This window comes from Mercenaria mercenaria, chromosome 13, assembly GCF_021730395.1.
Source record: "Mercenaria mercenaria strain notata chromosome 13, MADL_Memer_1, whole genome shotgun sequence".
Lineage (NCBI taxonomy): Eukaryota > Metazoa > Mollusca > Bivalvia > Venerida > Veneridae > Mercenaria > Mercenaria mercenaria.
In genome coordinates, this window is record NC_069373.1 from 48,740,883 (window position 1) to 48,761,095 (window position 20,213).

General features: G+C 36.5%; 1 protein-coding gene across 1 annotated transcript in view; it reads left to right on the forward strand.

Annotated features, from left to right (window-relative positions):
* The window catches only part of LOC123530043 (uncharacterized), a 112,672-nt gene that overhangs the window by 12,708 nt on the left and 79,751 nt on the right, over positions 1–20,213 (forward strand). Inside the window, exon 2 of the mRNA XM_045310733.2 lies at positions 122–254. Within this exon, the coding sequence (XP_045166668.1) occupies positions 152–254 (103 nt within the window). The 5' untranslated portion in view covers positions 122–151. The remainder of the gene's footprint in view (positions 1–121; positions 255–20,213) is intronic.

Sequence of the window (20,213 nt, forward strand, 5' to 3'; positions counted from 1 at the left end):
GGGAAAATATGGTCATACTTAGTCGATCTCTCTTACAATAATTGCATAAATGTATATGAATACACACGTTCTAAGATTTTATTCTGAAATACTAATATTAAACAATGTCTATCTTTCAAAGCGTGCATTAAGAGGCAGTGGTAAGGGAACAATGTTGCGACCAGATAAAAGCCTCATCGCTGGAGGAGGACTGTGGGACAAGAAAAGGGGAAGAAATATTAAGAAACCAGAAGACTTGGAGCTGGACAATTTAGGTAAGTGATAATCAAGTACATTATCCCTGTCCAATTTTCCCCCCTAACTTCTGTTTCATTCGGATTTAACTATAAAAGTTCACAAGATACAATTCGTATTACGATGACGGCCTTTCTTGAATTCATACTATTCACCCTCTCAATCAAAAGAATCCAGGTCCAGAATCAAAGTTCTACATCTTCAAATGCATGCTGGCTGATTGTTTTATGTTAAACATGCTCATATTTTTATGTTTCTGTAACATAACTTAGCTCTATTTTAATAGAGAGCCTGTCACAATTCCGGTGTAATACACCGATAAACGACTTTCAGCCCCAGGGGGTATAACCAGTACCGCATTAGTGAGCAGCATGAAGAAGCTTACAATGCATATGAATAAAATTACAGCTTTATTGACGGTTGGCATTTAGATCTTCCTGTAATCTCGCGAGACGATATTTCCCGCTTGATTTGACCACACTGTAAACAGATTGAGAAGTTTCGTTCATTTTGACAGCCGGAAAAAGATGGAAATGAGACAGGTAATAAATCTCTAACAAATTTTTAACTTACCTTTTTGCATTTTCTTTTCGTTAATTCCAAGAATTCCTATTAAAAATCATAAAATACATCATTAGAAAGAATTTTCCAATAACCCAAACATTCATTGTCTGAATAATGTTATCTTGTGTATTGATGACGTAATTAGTTTTTGTGTTTCATGTACAGGGTGTTTCCAAAAATTCTGATACATTTTACCTACCTGTTTATGTTTGGTTGTTATTTTCCTTGCAGTTTCAAAGTACTGTTAAGAGGAAGTATAGGACTACTTCACCCCTCAGGACATAACATATACTTACAACATGGTAAAAGAACACAACCTACCTGTGGAACGTGTTGCCAAACAGCCTGACATCCCAATTGCAACACTGAAGGACAGACTTAGTGGGAAAACGCCAGTAGATGTCCTAAAGTCTGGTAAATATCCTCTATTCTTAGATGAACAGGAATCATTTCTGGGCAAACATCTTATTACAATGGCTGAGCCTGGATACGGGTATACCCGCCAGGAAACAATTAACCTGGCCTCAGATTATGCACCTTAGACTTAGAGAAGAAGCCAAACCTCTCACTAAACAGTGGTTTTATAACTTTCTTAACAGATAGCCTAGCATTAAAGTTGTGAAACCTAGAGCTTTGGAGATGGTAAGAGCAAGAAGTGCAACGCGCCCGGCTATTGACCAGTACTTCAATGAATTGAATTCTCACCAAATACACTTTGAAAGATAAACCACATTACATATTTAAGATTGATGAGAAAGGTATATCTCTTGAACAGAAGCCACCAAAAAATGTTACAGGTACGTATTACAAGCACAGACTGTTACATGTGGAAAGTCGAAGATAGTCACGGGATTGGTGGTGGAAAGGCTGTTGGAAACCAGGTAAATTTTCACGTAACAAATTTTATTGTTGCATTATTAATTAAAATATTTTCGTTTTCAAAATCTGCCAATTTTTAATACATACTGTTATTTATAGTTCAAATAAATAAAAATACATAGATACATAAAATTCTTTTAATTAACATAATGTGTAATTTTTCATAGCAATTTAATCAATTTGAAACATTATGTTTGTTGCAATACTCTATTCTGAATAATTATAATATAACTGATTGATTATAGTTAGGTAATCTGTCTGTATTAGGGCAAATATCATATATCGTGATAAAACAATGTACTTGTTGTTTTATAGATCACAACGCTTTCCTTTTTTATACAGGTGCCGCCCTTTTTCATATTTCCTGGTGAAAGGATGTTTCAAGGTCTACTTGAAGGCTGTGCTCCTGGCACATCAGGAACAGTATCAGTGTTCACAAAGTATATGACAGAGCATCTAGAGCCACAGCTACCCTCTCGACCTGACGACTGTTAGGTGCTTGTACTGTATGATGGTCGCAGAAGTCATGTTTCGTTGGGGCTGATTGAGTGGGCACAGAAAATGGTATTGTTTTGTTTGTCCCTCCCCCACCTCACTGTAGCCATTCACTGCAGCCTCTGGATGTGAGTTTTTTGGGGGCCTTTTAAAATTACCTTGAATCATGCCTGTCTTTCAACACCTTCGACAGTAAGGAGGTGGTTTAATTACTAGATTTGACGTGTCCAAGATTGGCTGTAAGGAATACACTTCTTCTCTGTCTGCAAGTAACATCCAGTCCGCCTTCAAACATTGTGAGGTATATCCATTAGCCCATATGTAGTACCAGATTCTGCTCTTGCACCTGCTTCAGTTTTTGTTCCAGCATCTCATATAACAGGGAACCGTGAACAAGAACAGGCCCTGGACAAGAATGTTGATGATTGCAATACTGATGCAAGGCTCTTCCTGAAAAAGAGAAGTTGGGAAATTTTGAAGCATGTTCCAGTTAAAAGGCAAGAAATACCTTTAGTAAAGTTGTGAGTGGGAAACCAATTACTGAACATAGTGTCTATGAAATAAATAACATGTCAAATGAAATGCCAAACCAAGTCTGAAAAAAAGCAAAGTGCTTTTGGAAAAAGAGTTGTAGCAACAGATAAGAAGAAGACTAACTTAAAGAAAACACCTACCTCCACTAAAACCATTCCGAGTACATCTGGTCTTCAGGCAGCGCATACAGAATACTCTTCATCTTCTGAATCTGAGGGTGACACTGAAGTTTGCTGCATTTGTCAAAAATTCCATCTCGAGGAGCTTAAAAATTGCATCAGCCTCACTATTGTCTCTTGGGCAGGCTGTGATAAATGCAATGGCCGGGTACATCTGGAATTCTGTTCCCCAGTCGGGGTTGTAAGAAGAGGCGACTCCTTCCTGTTTCTAAAGTGCACAGGTACAGAGGAGTAAACTGTAACATGAACATTTGCAATTAAATTTTACATATTGTTCTGTTAAATGGTGTTAACATTGATAAAAAAAGGCTAAAAACTGAAAGAAGTGTTAAACCGTTACAAATTTAGTGTTTACTGTTGGACATGTGTCAAATTTAAACTTTGATGAAAGAACATGTATTGCCGTATTTTTGGGTAAGAAGTGTACCTTATATCATATCGACGAAAAGTGATGACGTCATAAACATATTACACTAAGGTAAGTGCCGCCATATTTGTTTTGTTTTGTTAAGGATGAAAATGTGTTTCCAGGAAGATATTCAAACAATATACGTGGGACACTTTGTTGTTTACAGTTTTACATGCTTTTGTTAATTTATAAGGTTTGTGCTATAAATACTTCCGTTTGTTTGCTTATACCGCCAGAAAGTGATGTCACAGGGATACTTTCAGCTATCAATATGTCTCAATTATGATTTATTATTAATTTGTTATTTAACATTGTTCTGTACAATACAGCGATATATTTTGAAGAGCGCCCGTTCATTTTGAAAATTGTATAAAAATAGAACGATTTTACTCAGCTAGTTTCTTTTTTGTTCTTGTTTTCTTAAGTAATATGATTTTCTATCTGTTTGCTCACTTAGCTACAGTCATATATTTTGGCAAAACACCAAATTACTTCTATCAAAGGTCATTGCATGAAACATGTTCTGAAGTAGAATGTCTTTTATTCTCAGTCTGACCACTATTACATGCACGACAAAATAATGTTCATGTTCCATTCGTTATGTATGTATCTAAAATTTCTACTCTGAGTGAATGCCTTCTTTGATAAAGGCTAAAACACATTTGAACGTATTTATCATGAAAACGGAGCTATATAAATATTGTATGATACATGATAATATGAAATAAGGCACTGCCTCAATCGGGAATCGATCCGACTTCAACTCATCCCATATTTGAAAAGAGCTGTCTAATGACAGCACACTAGACAATTTGAAACACTCATTAATTACTGGCTTAAAAACAAAAGCTTTGATTGAAAAGGAGCATACTTTTAAAAGTTTAACTCGAAGTTACGGAAACCAGCTCAGAGAGAGCCATTTCATCCACCCAACTATACTAATAGTTCACCCTGACAAAAATTTTAACAAATGCCACTGCTGAAAATCAAGTGACATCAGTAACTTTTTTACCACTCACCTGGCCTAGCTCTTACCCTAGATAGCACAGTATCCAATTAGGCCTAGATTTCATAGAGACAAACATTCTTACCATATTTTATGTAGATCAGGTAGATCATAAAATAGAAAAAGTGTAAACTTCACAGGTCGCTCAACACGACAAAAACGAAATGTTGCAGGCTCGGTTTGATTGAGCCTGTTCATGGACGGTAGTGGAAATGCATGCTACCGTCTACGCCCTCTAGCCCCGGGTTGAGCAGAACTCAACATTAACACATGCTAAAAGTACAAAAAGCAATTTACAGACATCCGGAGATGTATTCAAAATGGCGGTGAACATGGAACCTTCAATGATACACGAGTTGTGGCGTGTAATTCCACGAAAAGCGGCGTTTGGTCCCCATATAAAGTAATGGGTTTGCCTCAAACGAGAACACAATGGGTAGAACTAAACAAACTGGAATTTAGAAAGGGGATCTAAGGTTAAGGAGCCTGCATATCACAGGAACTGTCAAAAGACAAAATTAAAAAGCAGGCACAATATCCAAGGGGTGATCATACAATACCCAAGGCTTTGAAAGCGGGAGTATTGGAACCACCCTGGCCGAAATGGTCATGCTGAGAAACTAAAATGTACCATTAACACGACATAAAAGTCGTGTTGAACGATCTGAGAAGATCGAAATATAACATCCCTGATTGAATGTACGGGGAGACTTTTTACGGCCGCCTTACGGCACAAACAACGCTGCTGTGATAATAAAATAGAAAAAGTGTAAACTTCACAGGTCGCTCAACACGACAAAAACGGAAATGTTGCAGGCTCGGTTTGATTGAGCCTGTTCATGGACGGTAGTGGAAATGCATGCTACCGTCTACGCCCTCTAGCCCCGGGTTGAGCAGAACTCAACATTTACACATGCTAAAAGTACAAAAAGCAATTTACAGACATTCGGAGATGTATTCAAATGGCGGTGAACATGGAACCTTCAATAATACACGAGTTGTGGCGTGTAATTCCATGAAAAGCGGCGTTTGGTCCCCATATAAAGTAATGGGTTTGCCCCAAACGAGAAAACAATGGGCAGAACTAAACAAACTGGAATTTAGAAAGGGAATCTAAGGTTAAGGAGCCTGCATATCACAGGAACTGTCAAAAGACAAAATTAAAAAGCAGGCACAATATCCAAGGGGTGATCATACAATACCTAAGGCTTTGAAAGCGGGAGTATTGGAACCACCCTGGCCGAAATGGTCATGCTGAGAAACTAAAAAGTACCATTAACACGACATAAAAGTCGTGTTGAACGATCTGAGAAGATCGAAATATAACAGCCCCATACATCAAGCTTTTCAAAGTTTTTGACCTCAGGTATCCCACTTTTGAACTTTTCCTAGATTCCCTACAGATAAACATTCTGACAAAGATTTATAATGATAAAGTTGAAAAAGCGGCCTCTACAGTGTTAACGATCTGACCTTATGACCTAGTTTTTGACCCCAGGTTGTCCAGTTTTGACCTTAGCCTAGATTTAATAGAGACAACAATTCAGAAATTTTCTAAGAAGATCAAATTGAAAATGTGGCCTCTAGAGTGTTTACAAGATTTTTTATATGATTTAATCTAGTGATTTAGTTTTTGACCTCTGGTAATCCAGTTTTAAACTTGACCTAAATTACAAAAAGACAAACATTCTAACAAAATTTTACAAAGACCAAACAGAAAATGTAACCTTTAGAGTGTTGACACGGTTTTTCTTTGATTTGACCTAGTGAACTAGTTCTTGACCGCAGGTAACCCAATTTCAAACTTGACTTGGAGTGTTAACAGTCAAATTGTTGATGAAGTACAAAGACAGACACATGGTGATGACAATAGCTCACCTTGAGCACCTTCTGCTCAGGAGAGTTAAAACTCAGACAAACTAAACAAGAGGGCCAAGATGACCCTAGGTTTCCTGACCTGAGTAATACACCATAACAGTGTAAACATATTTGACTTAGTGACCTAGATTTTGACTTCAAATGACCCAGTTTCAAACTCAACCGAGTTTTCAATGAGACAATATTCTAATTATGTTTCGTGAAAATTGGAGCAGAGATGTGGCCTCTAGAGTGTTAACAAGATTTTTCTTCAGTTTTGCCTAGTGACCTAGTTTTTGACCCAATCTGACCCAATTCTTAACCCAGAGACAAATATTCTGACCAATTTTCATTGGACCAAAAATGTGGCCTCTTAGCGTAAACATGCGTTTTCTTTGATTTGACCTAGTCTTTGATCCTACATGACCCAGATTAAAACTCGTCCAAGATTTTATGAAAACAAACATTCTGACAAAGTTTCCCGAATATTGGAGCAAAAAAGTGGCCTCTATAGTGTAAACAACTTTTCTTTTGATTTGATCTTGTGACCTAGTTTTTAATCCCAAGTGACCCAGATTCGAAATAATCAAAGACTTCATGATAACATTCTGACCAAGCTTTATGAGTGTAAAAAAGCCTTTTCTTTGATTTGACCTGTTGACCTAGTTTTTTGACCCTACGTGACCCAAAAAAAACTCTTCTGAGATTTCATCGAGACAAACATTCTGATTAAGTTTAATGCACATCAAATGAAAAATGACCCATATTCGATCTTGACTTAGATTTCATCAAGAAGATCATTATGATCAAATTTCATGAATATCCAGTCAAAAATGCAGCCCCTATTGCACACACATAGTTTTTCTTTGGGTGACCTAATTTTTGATCCCGATGACCCACATTCAAACTTGACCTAGAGGTCATCAAGACAAACATTCTGACCAATTCCCATGAGTTTCAAACTTTAACAGTGGACTCTAGAGTGTTAACAAGATTTTCCTTTGATATGGCCTACTGACCTAGTTTTTGACCCCACATGACCCAGTTTCGAACTTGACATAGAGCTCATCAAGACAAACATTCTGACCAATTTCACAAAGATTGGGTCACAACTGTGGCCTCGAGAGTGTTAACAAAGGCAAATGTTGACGGACGGCATACACAGACAGACAATGACCAGTCACAATAGCTCACAATAGATTGCAGACCGGAATAGACAGACACAAAGGTAAAATTTATTTGCATCCCAGCAGGTTAAGAGCATAGACAAGAGACATATCAGCCTTGTTGTGCAGGCTTAATTTTTTATACCTGTCTTGATTGTAATTTTGTAACTACTCACTCTTGTTACTATGCTTTGTAAACCATATTTTGCATTTATAGAGACATAGGGAAGGTCTTGCACTAAAACTTTATTCACTGAATAAGCTATCCACTTGATTAAGTTTTATCTATATAAACATGATTTATTATGATGACAGATCACGGAATTTCCTTTGTCCATTCGTGAAATACTGAGCTTATCTGTGAATAAAACTTTTAGTACAGTACTGGATGCTTTTGGACAGAAATTTCAAGCTTGAAATAAGTATGTATCAAAACTTAAATAAAGAAAAAGTGACTTGCTTTAATCTGTATTTTACAATGTATCATTTTTCAACAAAAACATATTTCATGGAAAATAATACTAATATAAGTATAATAAAATAACATAAAATAGACACATTTTTGTATTTCCAGTCAGTTAACTGATAATGTCATATAAAGGCTCATTTTAAAAAAGACGAGCACTAATGTGATATGCAAATAGGCAACAAACAAAACAACATTTTATTCCTTATAAATTCGCTTAAAGTTCCACAATACTTTTAATTTTATGTCCAAAATAAATAAAATAGTCATCCAAATAGAGAATATGCGTAATAACATGATTATCCACTTTCAATATTGCATATGAACTTTCAAGGTTAAGAGTCACAAAGGGACATAATCTAAAACAATGGATTCAGTAATACTTCCTACTATGTTATTCAACTGACAACCTTTGAGAGATATATGAGAAAGAAATTGTTGAAAATAAGATTTAGCCTGTAAAACACAAATCGAACATTGTCAATTGATAAAAGAGATCCTAACATAAAACTGAGCAAAAAAAAAGAAAGAAATGCTTTCATATCAGAAAGGAGGCAAACTTTAATAACAAAATCAATATTTATCCTACAAAATGGACATACTTTTGAACAAAGGCTTTGAACTAGAAGATGCTTTTGTAGAAAAGCGCATGTCTCTCCCAATGCATAGTCGTATGGGCAAGAAATCAATAGGGGACAGGAGCGAAAGTCAAAAGGACACTGATTGTTGGCTGCAATAGGGATCATCTACTTGGTATGTCCAATCATTCCACTAAGTTTCAACATTCTGGGCCTAGTGGGTCTCAAGTTTGAAACGGTTTTCAATGTTCAGGCCCATGTGACATTGACCTTTGATTGAGTTACCCTAAAATCAGTAGGGGTTATCTACTCTGCATGTCAAATCATCCTATTAAGTTTCAACATTCTGGGTCAAGTGGTTCTCAAGTTATTGATTGGAAAGAGGTTCCTATGTTCAGCCCCTGTGACCTTGACCTTTGATGGTGTGACCCTAAAAACAATAGGGTCATCTACTCTGTATGTCCTATCATCCTATGAGGCTTGAAGGTTCTAGGTCAAATGGTTCTCAAGTTATTGACCGGAAATGGATTCCCATGTTCTGTCCGCTGCTGCGACCTTGACCTTTAATGGAGTGACTCCAAAATCAATAGGGGTCATCTACTCTTCGTGTCCTATCATCCTATGAAGATTCAACATTCTGGGTCAAGTAGGTCTCAAGTTACTTACCGGAAATGGTTTTCCATGTTCAGGCCCCTGTGACCTTGACTTTTGAAAGAGTGGCCCCAAAATCAATAAGGAACATCTACTCTGCATGTCTAATCATCCTATGAAGTTTCAATATTCTGAGTCAAATGGTTCTCAAGTTATTAATCAGAAATGGTTTTCCATGTTCAGGCTCCTGTGACCTTGACCTATAACAGAGTGACCCCAAAATCAATAAGAGTGATATACTCTACATGACCAATCATCCAATGAATGTTCAACATTCTGGGTCAAGTGGTTCTCAAGTTACTGATCGGAAATGGTTTTCCATGTTCAGGCCCCTGTGACCTTGACCTTTAATAGAGTGACTTCAAAATCGAAAGCGGTCATGTACTCTGCATGTACAATCATCCTGTGAAGTTTCAACATTCTGGGTCAAGTTGTTCTCAAGTCATTGATCGGGAATGGTTTTCCATGTTCAGGCTCCTGTGACTTTGACCTTTGACAGAGTGACCCCAATATCAATAGGGGTCATCTACTCTGCATGACAAATCATCTTATGAAGTTTCAACATTCTGGGTTAAGTGGTTCCCAAGTTATTGATCGGAAATGGTTTTCCATGTTCAGGCCCCTGTGACCTTGACCTTTGATGGAGTGACCCAAAAACAATAGGGGTCATCTACTTCATAAGCCCCGCCATCCTATAAAGTTTGAGGGTTCTAGGTTAAATGGTTCTCCAGTTATTGATCGGAAACGAAATGTGACGGACGGACGGAATGACGGACAGGGCAAAAACAATATGTCTCCCCCAGTGGGGGGTGCGGGTGGGGAGACATAAATATTTTCAGTTGTTTCTAAACAGAGTTGGCCTGCCCCCTAGTGGCTATCTTATGACAAATTGAGTTGTATTTATATGAAAATGAGACCAAGTACTTTTGAGAAAGAGATCTGCAAAATGTTTAATGCAGTAATATATGAATAGCCAGTCCCATCCACATGTGGCCATGTATATGTGACCAACCAAGTAGCTTGGTATAGGGTGGCACGGTTTAAGTTACCAACCGAGTAACTTTTTAGAGAGTCACCAGACGGTCAGATCTGTGAAATCACATCATATTCTGACATTTAGCATTTGCCAAGAAATTGTTCAACAGCTTCAGACTAGAGTTTTTAATGATTCAACCTATTAGCCTAGTTTTTTTTTAAATTCAATTAATTCAGTTTTAAACTGGACTCATACACATACAAACACTCTAATAAAGTTTCATGATGATTATGCAGAAAATGTAGCCTCTGAACAATTAACAATGTATATCTAAGATTTGACCAAAATTACCTAGTTTTTTACTCAAAATGACCAAGTAATGGTCTTGTTAATGATTTTATAAGGCAGCTATACTGATAAAGTTCAATTAAAGTTAGATAAAATTCTGACCTCTGAAGTGTTAACAACTTATCAGTAAAATAGTTGACAACAAAACATGATGATGATGGACACCATGCAATAACAATATCTAACCATAAGTACTGTAAAATCAACAAGTGGTTTCAGTCTGTCTACAAACACATTGGAACAGTAGAACAATACTCTGTATATTGAGACCATATCTACAGGGTTAATTTCAGGGGAATAGCAATCTGTGACTGACAGTGAGATGCCTGAAAATAGTGAAAATTGTGCAAATTATGCAGCTAAACATGTTGCATCTAACCACTATATTATGCAAAGTTTTGGCCACTTTTTGTGAGCTGCAAAAACAAAATTATTGGTTTCTTTTCTATGCATTTTTCAAAACAAATTTATATGAGAATGAAAATCCTGGACATGATAATTTATCAAAATTTCAGATAAGTCAACAAATCTGGACAGCATTTATGTAGCATTTCGAAAAAGTACAAATAACATGAAGTAACAATGATTTGTTATAGAAAGAGCAGCGACAGAGATGGCTAACGATGATCCTTAAGTCCAAATTTTTCATATGCAAAAAAAAATGCAAGTTAATTTCTATATTATATCTTGCAATTCGAAAATTTCACTTTCATTTTGCCAGTATGTGAGTGTCACGGTATTGGACTTGAATATTAAAACGGGGAGAAAATGTGTAGATGGCCGGCTAGCTCAGACGGTAGAACATCGGAACAGTATTCCGAGGCCCCTTGTTCGAGTCCCGGTCTGGCTGCACATTTTTCTCACCCTGTGACATGAGCCTAAATTTGAACCTATGGTAGGGCTGCTGCCCCATGGTCATACAGTTTTCTTTTGTTAATTGGAACAGAATCATTATCATTTATCCAAAATAATACAATTTTGCCAACTGAAACATGCAACAATTATAGTTACAATTCCAGCAGAAAATATGCATTTTATCTCGATCTAGAATTGTTTGCACTGCATATCTCAAAGGTAGTCAAAATAATTTGACGTTTAGATTGTTTTATATTTGTGACGGGGCAATCTATACCTCAAAACTTTGTAGGACCAAAATAATGGAGGATAAATCACAGTACACAGTCATGTAAAGTTATTGGTTTTATCGCTTGCGCATATTGGCGTGTAGACACGTTAAAAATTAACCGTGTACAGTATACATACCGGAATTGAATCCCCTTTCGATACATGTAAGTTTTATTTGACAATAGCATGTAAAGCGTCGGCAGCGATGAAAATTTCATCGGAAATTGCTTCCACTATTTTGGTCTTTCGAGTGTTTGACGCGAGTGGGGATATTGCCCATATGAAAAAATTAAATTATCTCAATATTTCCTAGAATCGCGTCAAATTTGTTGGACTAATCTCAAGGGCAGAACCCTTAACTGAACTCAGTACAGGCAATGCAATGAACCAAGAGATAATTATAAAGTTGTTCAGCTTCAAATTAATAACAAAGCTATACATGTAATGTGTCTTCTAAAGAGCTGAAGGGGTGGGGTATTTGTTTACAATTGGAAATTAACAGTTACTCACGTTTCTCAAAATGTCAGCAGGTCCAACCAAATCCTGTACTGGAGAGCCGTCCATAGTCCGGTTGAATGCAGAATAAGCATATGCGAATAAGTGCTACTCTCCATCCAATTAATTCCAAAGTTATGTACCTCTAGATATGCCATTTCCAGTATACACACACATAGTCTAAATATTGGACTAACATACACGTCACAACACACGATACTACACTGTAGCGCCCTCTACTTATGCTATTGCCAGTCTTGACGGGTAATAATTCGTGGTTACCGCTGTAGTCGTCCGTTTTCTTTTCAGTCGTTTACAGTCCATCAGCTTGCCCAGAAATATGCGATTGTATCAATTTAAAGGTTTTGGAATAATAAAAAAAAAACAAAAAACTGCCCATATTTGTACTAATGTGCAAGACGTTTCGGTTCGCACACGTTATGTGAACGCTTGTTACGCACTGGGAAGAGGGTTTTCTTGGGGGGATAAACATGCTACCAGAAAACGGGGCTTGGCATACTTTTGGGGTGAGTGTCTTAAGAACGTTGTATTTACGGAATGAATACATATGAAATGTTGAAGTGTATTTATTTGTATATAGTATAGTATAGTATAGTGATACAAATTTTTCAACTGTATTATTTGCCTCATAAGGGGAAGTATCCCCGGGAAGAGGGGTTTCTTGTGGGCTAAACATGCTACCAGAAACCGGGGCTTGGCATACTTTTGGGGTGAATGTCTTTAGAAAGTTGTTTAACGGAATGAATAATAATTACATATTGAACTGTATGTATTATTATAAAAAGGCAAAGTCCCCGCGGACAATGACGGTAGTATAATAAGTGTTGTATTTCTCTTAAATCCCTATTATTTTCTTTAACAATAGTATATTTTCCCTTTATATCAGGTAGTATTGAAATTTTTGGTGCCCCTTTTTTCTTTACTTTTATAGTAGTGAGAACATCTCACTAAATATGTACATAACGTGGATCTGTTATTACTGTATTTATAGTGCTTAATATGCAGTTGTTAAAAAGTTATACACATGTACGGACTATAAAGTAAGTGAAAGTAATGATTGAAGTATATAACTGTACTATAAATCATTTCAATGACACAAGTACATATATAAATAAATTGTTATATGTGGTTAAAGTTATAGAAAGGCAATGTGGCAAGTAAATTAAGATGAATAACATTATGTGTGAAGACGTTTATAAACATATCAGACATATTCCGATTCATAAATACGGAGAATACCGGACAATTACGGACATTAACGAGTAAGTTATATTTTGTTAATATTGCGTCTGTATAACATTGATTTTTTTTTCAATCCCCGGGGGACGTTGACGGGATTATGCCCGGTACGTCACCAATATCGGTTTAGATAAACATTTATTACAATTTAGAATTGATAAATTTATGTGCCTGAAGCTGAGAAGGCTAAATTTTTCACCCCTCATATCGCGAAAACAAATAACATTCACTTCGAATACCGATAGACATAAAGCGAAATAAATTGTACACGAACACAATATACTTTAAATTTCTATCCTTACTTTCTATGCTACAAAGAAATGATAGTTTTCCCAAATAAAACAAAGAAATGTTTCAATGCAGAAACTATGTCAACTTTGACATTTCAGAATACGTTATTTCCCTTGGTCCAGTTTATAAATGGCCTATCCCCACATAAAGCCTCAGGACCTGGTGAATTATCCCCACGCATCCTAAAAGAACTCCACCATGAAATTGCTCCTGTACTTGCCCATATATACAGGTTATCTCTCGAATCTGGCCTAGTACCCAGTGATTGGAAAAAAGCCACCGTAGCCCCCGTATTTAAAAAAGGTCTCAAGTCTAAACCTAGTAACTATCGTCCAATTTCCCTAACTTCCATTGCTTCTAAACTCCTTGAACACGTTTCCAATCTTATGACCTATTTTGACAAGCATAAGCTACTTAGCCAGTTCCAGCACGGCTTTAGATCAGGTCACAGTTGTGAGACTCAGCTCATTAATTTCACTCAGGAATTTTACAATAACACTGAACAGGGTCAACAAACAGATGTTATTGTTATGGACTTTTCAAAGGCGTTTGACAAGGTCGATCACATAAGACTAATTTATAAACTACAAAGCCTTGGTGTCAACCCACAAATTACCAAATGGGTCAAATCTTTCATGTCCAACCGATCCCAGAAAGTTGCTGTTGATGGTCATTTTTCCAGTGAACTTCCTGTACTGTCTGGAGTTCCCCAGGGGTCTGTTCTTGGGCCTTGTCTCTTCTTGGTATATATCAATGACTTACCAGACTCGGTCAAATGTAACGCAAGAATGTTTGAAGATGACACCATAATATACCTTACCATCAACTCCATTTCAGATAGTATATCTCTGCAACAAGACCTCATTAGCTTAGATACCTGGGAGAAGACATGGTCCATGGAGTTCAACCCGGACAAGTGTGAAGTCCTTAGAATCTTTAGAAAGAAAAATCCTGTGGTCTACCCCTACAAACTTCACAATATACAGTTAAAAACTTGTGAGGCAGCTAAATACCTAGGCATAACCATTTCCAAAGATCTAAACTGGTCCAAACACATTGACAATATCACTTCCAAAGCAACTTCCACTCTTCGCTTCATACAACGAAATGTCAAAACTGACAATAAAAATGTCATAATTGCTGCCTATAACACCTATGTCCGCCCTCAACTTGAGTACTGTTCAAGCGTCTGGCATCCTTGGCAAAAAACCCTCACTAGCAAAGTCGAAAATGTCCAAAGGTCAGCTGCTAGGTACGTCATGTACGACTACAGTTACACCAGTAGTGTTACACAAATGATGAATACTTTAGAATGGAATACACTCCAATATAGAAGGTTACACAATTCATTAGTAATGTTTTATAAAATAAGGACCGAGACAGTTGCAGTCGACCAGTCACATCTTATTCCAACTAGAAACCTAAATTACTTAATCCTCATGTCTCACACTCAGTACTTTTCTAACTCCTACTTCCCAAGGACCATCCGACTCTGGAACTCCCTACACCAACTTTTGTTAAATCTAGCCCCAGTCTCAGTATCTTTAGAGAGAGGCTGGCGGTGGTCAGTATGTAATTTTATTGCCTCTGTCCCATTTTAACTGTAGCATACTGTCTTTTTTAGCTTTTTTTCTTTTAATATTGTAACATAACATTTCTTTAACAACTGTTTCTCTGACAGCGCCGCCCAGTGATAGTCGGAAATCGACGGTTGGGTGAAAGATGTAGATGTAGATGTAAATAGCTTTTATTGTGGACGAAAACATAAAAAAAACAACATTAATTTCAGACAGATACAACATGCACAATTATGTTTAAACTGCATTTATCTGAAAAACTACAATTGAATCGTACCGACGACGCCATCTTGTTTTCTGATTTAAGAAATTACTTAAAAGATAGGACAGGGTGTTAGGTGAGGTGACTTAACTTTAAGCACAAAATTGACCCTACTTTTAAAAAAAAAAGTCATTTCTTACATATCTTAAGTTTAAGATGTTTTATGAATAGGACTTAAGTTTATGACTAAGACTTAAGCTGAAATCACCTCAAACTTAAGTAAAATCTTCAACTTAAGTCAAAACTTATACTTAAGATGCTTTATGAATACGGCCCCAGGCCGATAAGTGATAATCAGTGCGTGAAAGCAATAATCTGCTAGTAACATATGTATTAACAAACAACCAGTAGCATTCTACTTTAAAACAAAATATATATAAATTTCAGCCTCACTACGAAAAGGTACACCAAGCCTGAAACGGAACGAGACCGCAAAATAATAACTGCTTCTTGACGGAAAACTTGTGTATTTTCGTAATTTTATGAAATCCATTTGTTTATTTACATTTCAAAACGCTCGAATACGAGTACCTTTTATTATTTATAGTTTCCGATAAAACCCCAAATATATAGTGTCCATAACCATGTAATGTTTGCATATGTCAAATTCAAAAATGAACAATACGACAGAAACATAAGACAGTTATTTTAATAAAACGTTCGTTTGCGCAATAAATAGTAATTGCAAATTTTTTAATATAATCATATCTAAATCTACTTATTAACTTTGATAAATTAATGTATCCTTTTGCAAACAAGTGAAAACTGATACATTGTAGGTAAATACCCATGTAGAATGTTGAATACTGTTACGGAAACTCCATTCCACAGGTTTGATTCCATTGTTAATGAATAGCAGCCTTGGCAAGGTAGTCCTTTGCCACAACATTTATGTGGTTGTTATCTGCAAAAAGATTCAAGACTGTCTCTATTGCTATGTTTTGATTAGAAGTTCGCCGACCAACTTCCGAGCAAACTAATTATATACATGAGCAGGATTTTTTTAATCAACGGTCATAGTGTTATAAATATGGATTATCCTGTTCGATTCAGTATGTCCTTCCTTACAAACGTATTATTTGTGCCTTGTTGCGACTGTAGGAAATCTTCCCAAACACCCAATAAATATTGTTTTATAATCCCTAAGGGACTGCATTCATCATTTAACGTGCCATGTGAAGTGCTGCATTCTTTGAATCACATTTAATGGACATTAAACTAACATGGCCACATATTTATAGAAAGTTGTAATGATTACAAGTTCAACGTGCTTACTGGAAACGTTAATGTTCATCGCAAAATATAATTTCTCTTGCGTTTCTCATAAAGGTAGTTCAGTGGTTAATTATATGATGTGCTTCAAATGATTCAAGATTATACAACTTTCAAGGTACAACCAATACAATACATATTATCTAATAACGACTATCGCGAATAACTAGGGTAAGATCAATCGCAATATTTTACAATCATGATGGAATTTAATTTGTCAAACTACGCACACGGTTACCATTGTAGCGACGATGCCAATCTTTATGAGCAGTGATTCAATGAAACTTGCTTTTACAAACATTATCTCAAGTACAGAAATAAGTAGTAAACAACGTGCATTTGGATAACCACAGAAATGAATAATTATATTAAAAAACAATTAATCAAAGGAGAAAGAATATAAAAACAGGAAACAATACTGTCTTGAAATCTTGTTAACATGTGGAACGATATGAGAGTAGAAGCGATTTTTTTCTACGGTGCACATGCAGTAAACGCACGAAACTTGCAGTGCGTGAGCAGTATGTAACTGCAAAAAAACTTATTTGATAAGACTTTACACACGACAGAACTCCAATGCCGTACAGCAGTGGCTATGGAGAACTGTCAAATGTTGTTTATTAAAAAAAAAAACAGGCTGCTCCGCTAGATGTGATTTCGATTTTAGGTTAGAGATAAGTGATAAGTGCGAAGTGATTAGGATATTAAAAAAGAAAAAAACCATCGCCTTTCCCTATAAGTTAAATAACCATGAATTAAAAACTATTAAAAATGCTAAGTCCTTAGGTGTAACCATCAGTGAGGACTTAAGCTGGAAATCACACTTACAAACAAGGCAAACAATACCCTAAACTACATGATAAAAATGTTCAAACAAATATTAGAAAAAATTAAAGAAACTGCGTATAAAACATACATTCGCCCCCAATTGGAATATTGCTCAACTGTTTGGCATCCATGGCAAAAAAATCTAACATATGAAATTGAAAGAGTATAGAGGGCTGCAGCCAGATGTGTTCTAAACAACTATGACTTTAGATCAAGTGTCACAGGAATGTTAACTGTACTTAAATGGCAAACTTTAGAAACAAGGAGAAATTTCACATCCCTAATTATGTTGTATAACATCCATCATTCCATTGTCTTTGTAGATCACAATTACCTAATAGAATCTAGGAACCTTAACTTTCATATTCCCTTTTCCCGCACACAGTATCACATGAATTCATTCTTTCCAAGAACTAGACTTTGGAACATCCTACCACATCATGTAAAACCCAGTGCTACTCTTAACGAGTTCAGGAGAGGCCTGGAATTATTGATGTTCTAACCTGAAATGAATGTTTAAATCTTTCACTTGTAATATAGTAGTACTGATTTTAATATTGCACACTAATTTGTGTTTTCAATAGCGGCTTAATCAACAAAGTGTCCCCCAGACAGTCTCCTCCCAGTCATAGTCAGTTATTGACTGTTGGGAGTATCATGTAGATGTAGATGTAGATGAGAGTAACAGCTTTGAAATAGTCGACAGTTCCGATCTCTATCTCTTTCAACGCTTCAAAAAAGCAATGATATACAGTTTACTTTACGAGACGCATGTACGTAGTGACGAATGCTTTAACTAGACAAAACAAAAATTCATGTATAAATACATGTAATACATTTTTCTTTTGCCACAATACTATGTATACAGAACATACGCGTTCTTCAAAAGTTTGCAAAATGTAGTCGATTCGCCCGAAAAAAAAACAAGCACTAAAACGCCTAAAAGAATTATTATATGTTTTACTTTGGAGAAAACTCGGGAAACCTGTACCCATTTTGTGGTCGCATTTGACGACATTGTCTTCTTCTACCCAGTGTATGGACTCATCCTTGTAATTTATCAAGAAATTGCATCTACATGTATAGAAATTATAATTAAACCATTTAAAAGACTAATTCAAAAGTTAATCTTTTGCTTACAAAGTAACTATCAGATATCATTTCATGAGAAGCATGTTTTTACTTATTGCTTTTATCTCCAACACTGGCAGTGGAACGGAACTTGGACGATGTCGTCGCCAAGAGTAAAATCGCTATAGTTGAATTTTTGTCGAGCCCGCTTGCGGAAGCGAAGATATAGTCGTCCAAATGGCTGTTCGGTGTATGTGCGTGCGTGCGTTCGTGCGTCCATCCCGCCTTGCGTCCGTCCGGATTTGTTTGTCCAGACCATAACTTTGACATGCATCGAGCAATCTTGTATATATGTGGCATGAATGTTAACCTCAGTGAGACGGAGTGCCATACGCAAACCCAAGGTTCCTATCTCAAAGGTTAAAGTCACACTTAGAGGTCAAAGGTCAAATTCAATAATGACTTTGTCCGGAGCATTTCTTCTTCATGCATGGAGGGATTTGGCTTTAACTTGACACAATTGTTCACCATTATGAGACGGAGTGTCATGCGCAAGAACCAGGTCCCTAGGTCTAAGGTCAATGTCACACTTAGAGGTCAAAGGATACAAGAATGACAACATTGTACGGAGCATGTCTTCTTCATGCATGGAGGGATTTTGATGTAACTTGACAGAAATATTCTCCATCATAAGACGGAGTGTCCTGCGCAAGAACCAGGCCCCTAGCTCTAAGGTCAAGGTCACACTTAGGGGTCAAAGGTCACTCGATGAGGCAGAGTGTCGTGTGCAACTCCCAGTCCTTTTGACAGCTGGCGGGCTCGACATGTTGCCTGTGGGCATCTAGTCTTTACATTTACATCTAATAATAGCTCAAAATCACTCGAGAGTTCTAAACCGCCTTTGTAACCCGACAACGCCTCTATCTCATGCAAAAAGTATAACAAACACTGTTATACCGTTTATGAGACGCATGTATTAATGAAACAAAGCATAGATCGGTGACATACTTAAATACCCAAATAAACATCCGGTTAAATACATAAAAGATTTTGTATTTTATTACTAAAATCTTTTTTTGTTTTGATATGAATGTGTTAATTTATTACTTCGCATACTCTCACAAAACCAGCAAATGTTAAAACAATCATTTCTAAATCTCTAAAATCAGTTGTATTTTCATACTAAGCATACAGTTTTTCTATGTCAGAGTTTAAAACAAAAAGCTTGTCCCCCCCCCCCCCCCCCCCCACACCCTTGCTATTCATTAAGAAATAACTTTTAATGCCTGCATTTCGTGATAAGATAGATTTCTTTTCCTAAATTTAATATTGTTTACCACTTCCATCGACTAAAAAGATGGCCCTTTTCGCGACGGAATAATCAAAGTACAAAAAGCTTGTTCTGAAATACATTTTAATACATTCTGTCACCACTCTAGGTGGCGGAACTAACCCGTAAACTTTTCGTTCTAAGGCTGCATCATAATATTAATTTCTTCCATCCTTGGAATCCGCCACAGTGAACTAAATGCTTCACACTTTTGTTGAAATCTTGAGCAAATGTACGTTCGTGGTCCCTATATTTTGTCCAGATAGTCAAAGATGATCTGATAAATTTTCCAATAATCACAATCAAAACATCATCTCGAAGCATTCACATCCCGTTTCGTTTGAATCGTTTTCAACGAGC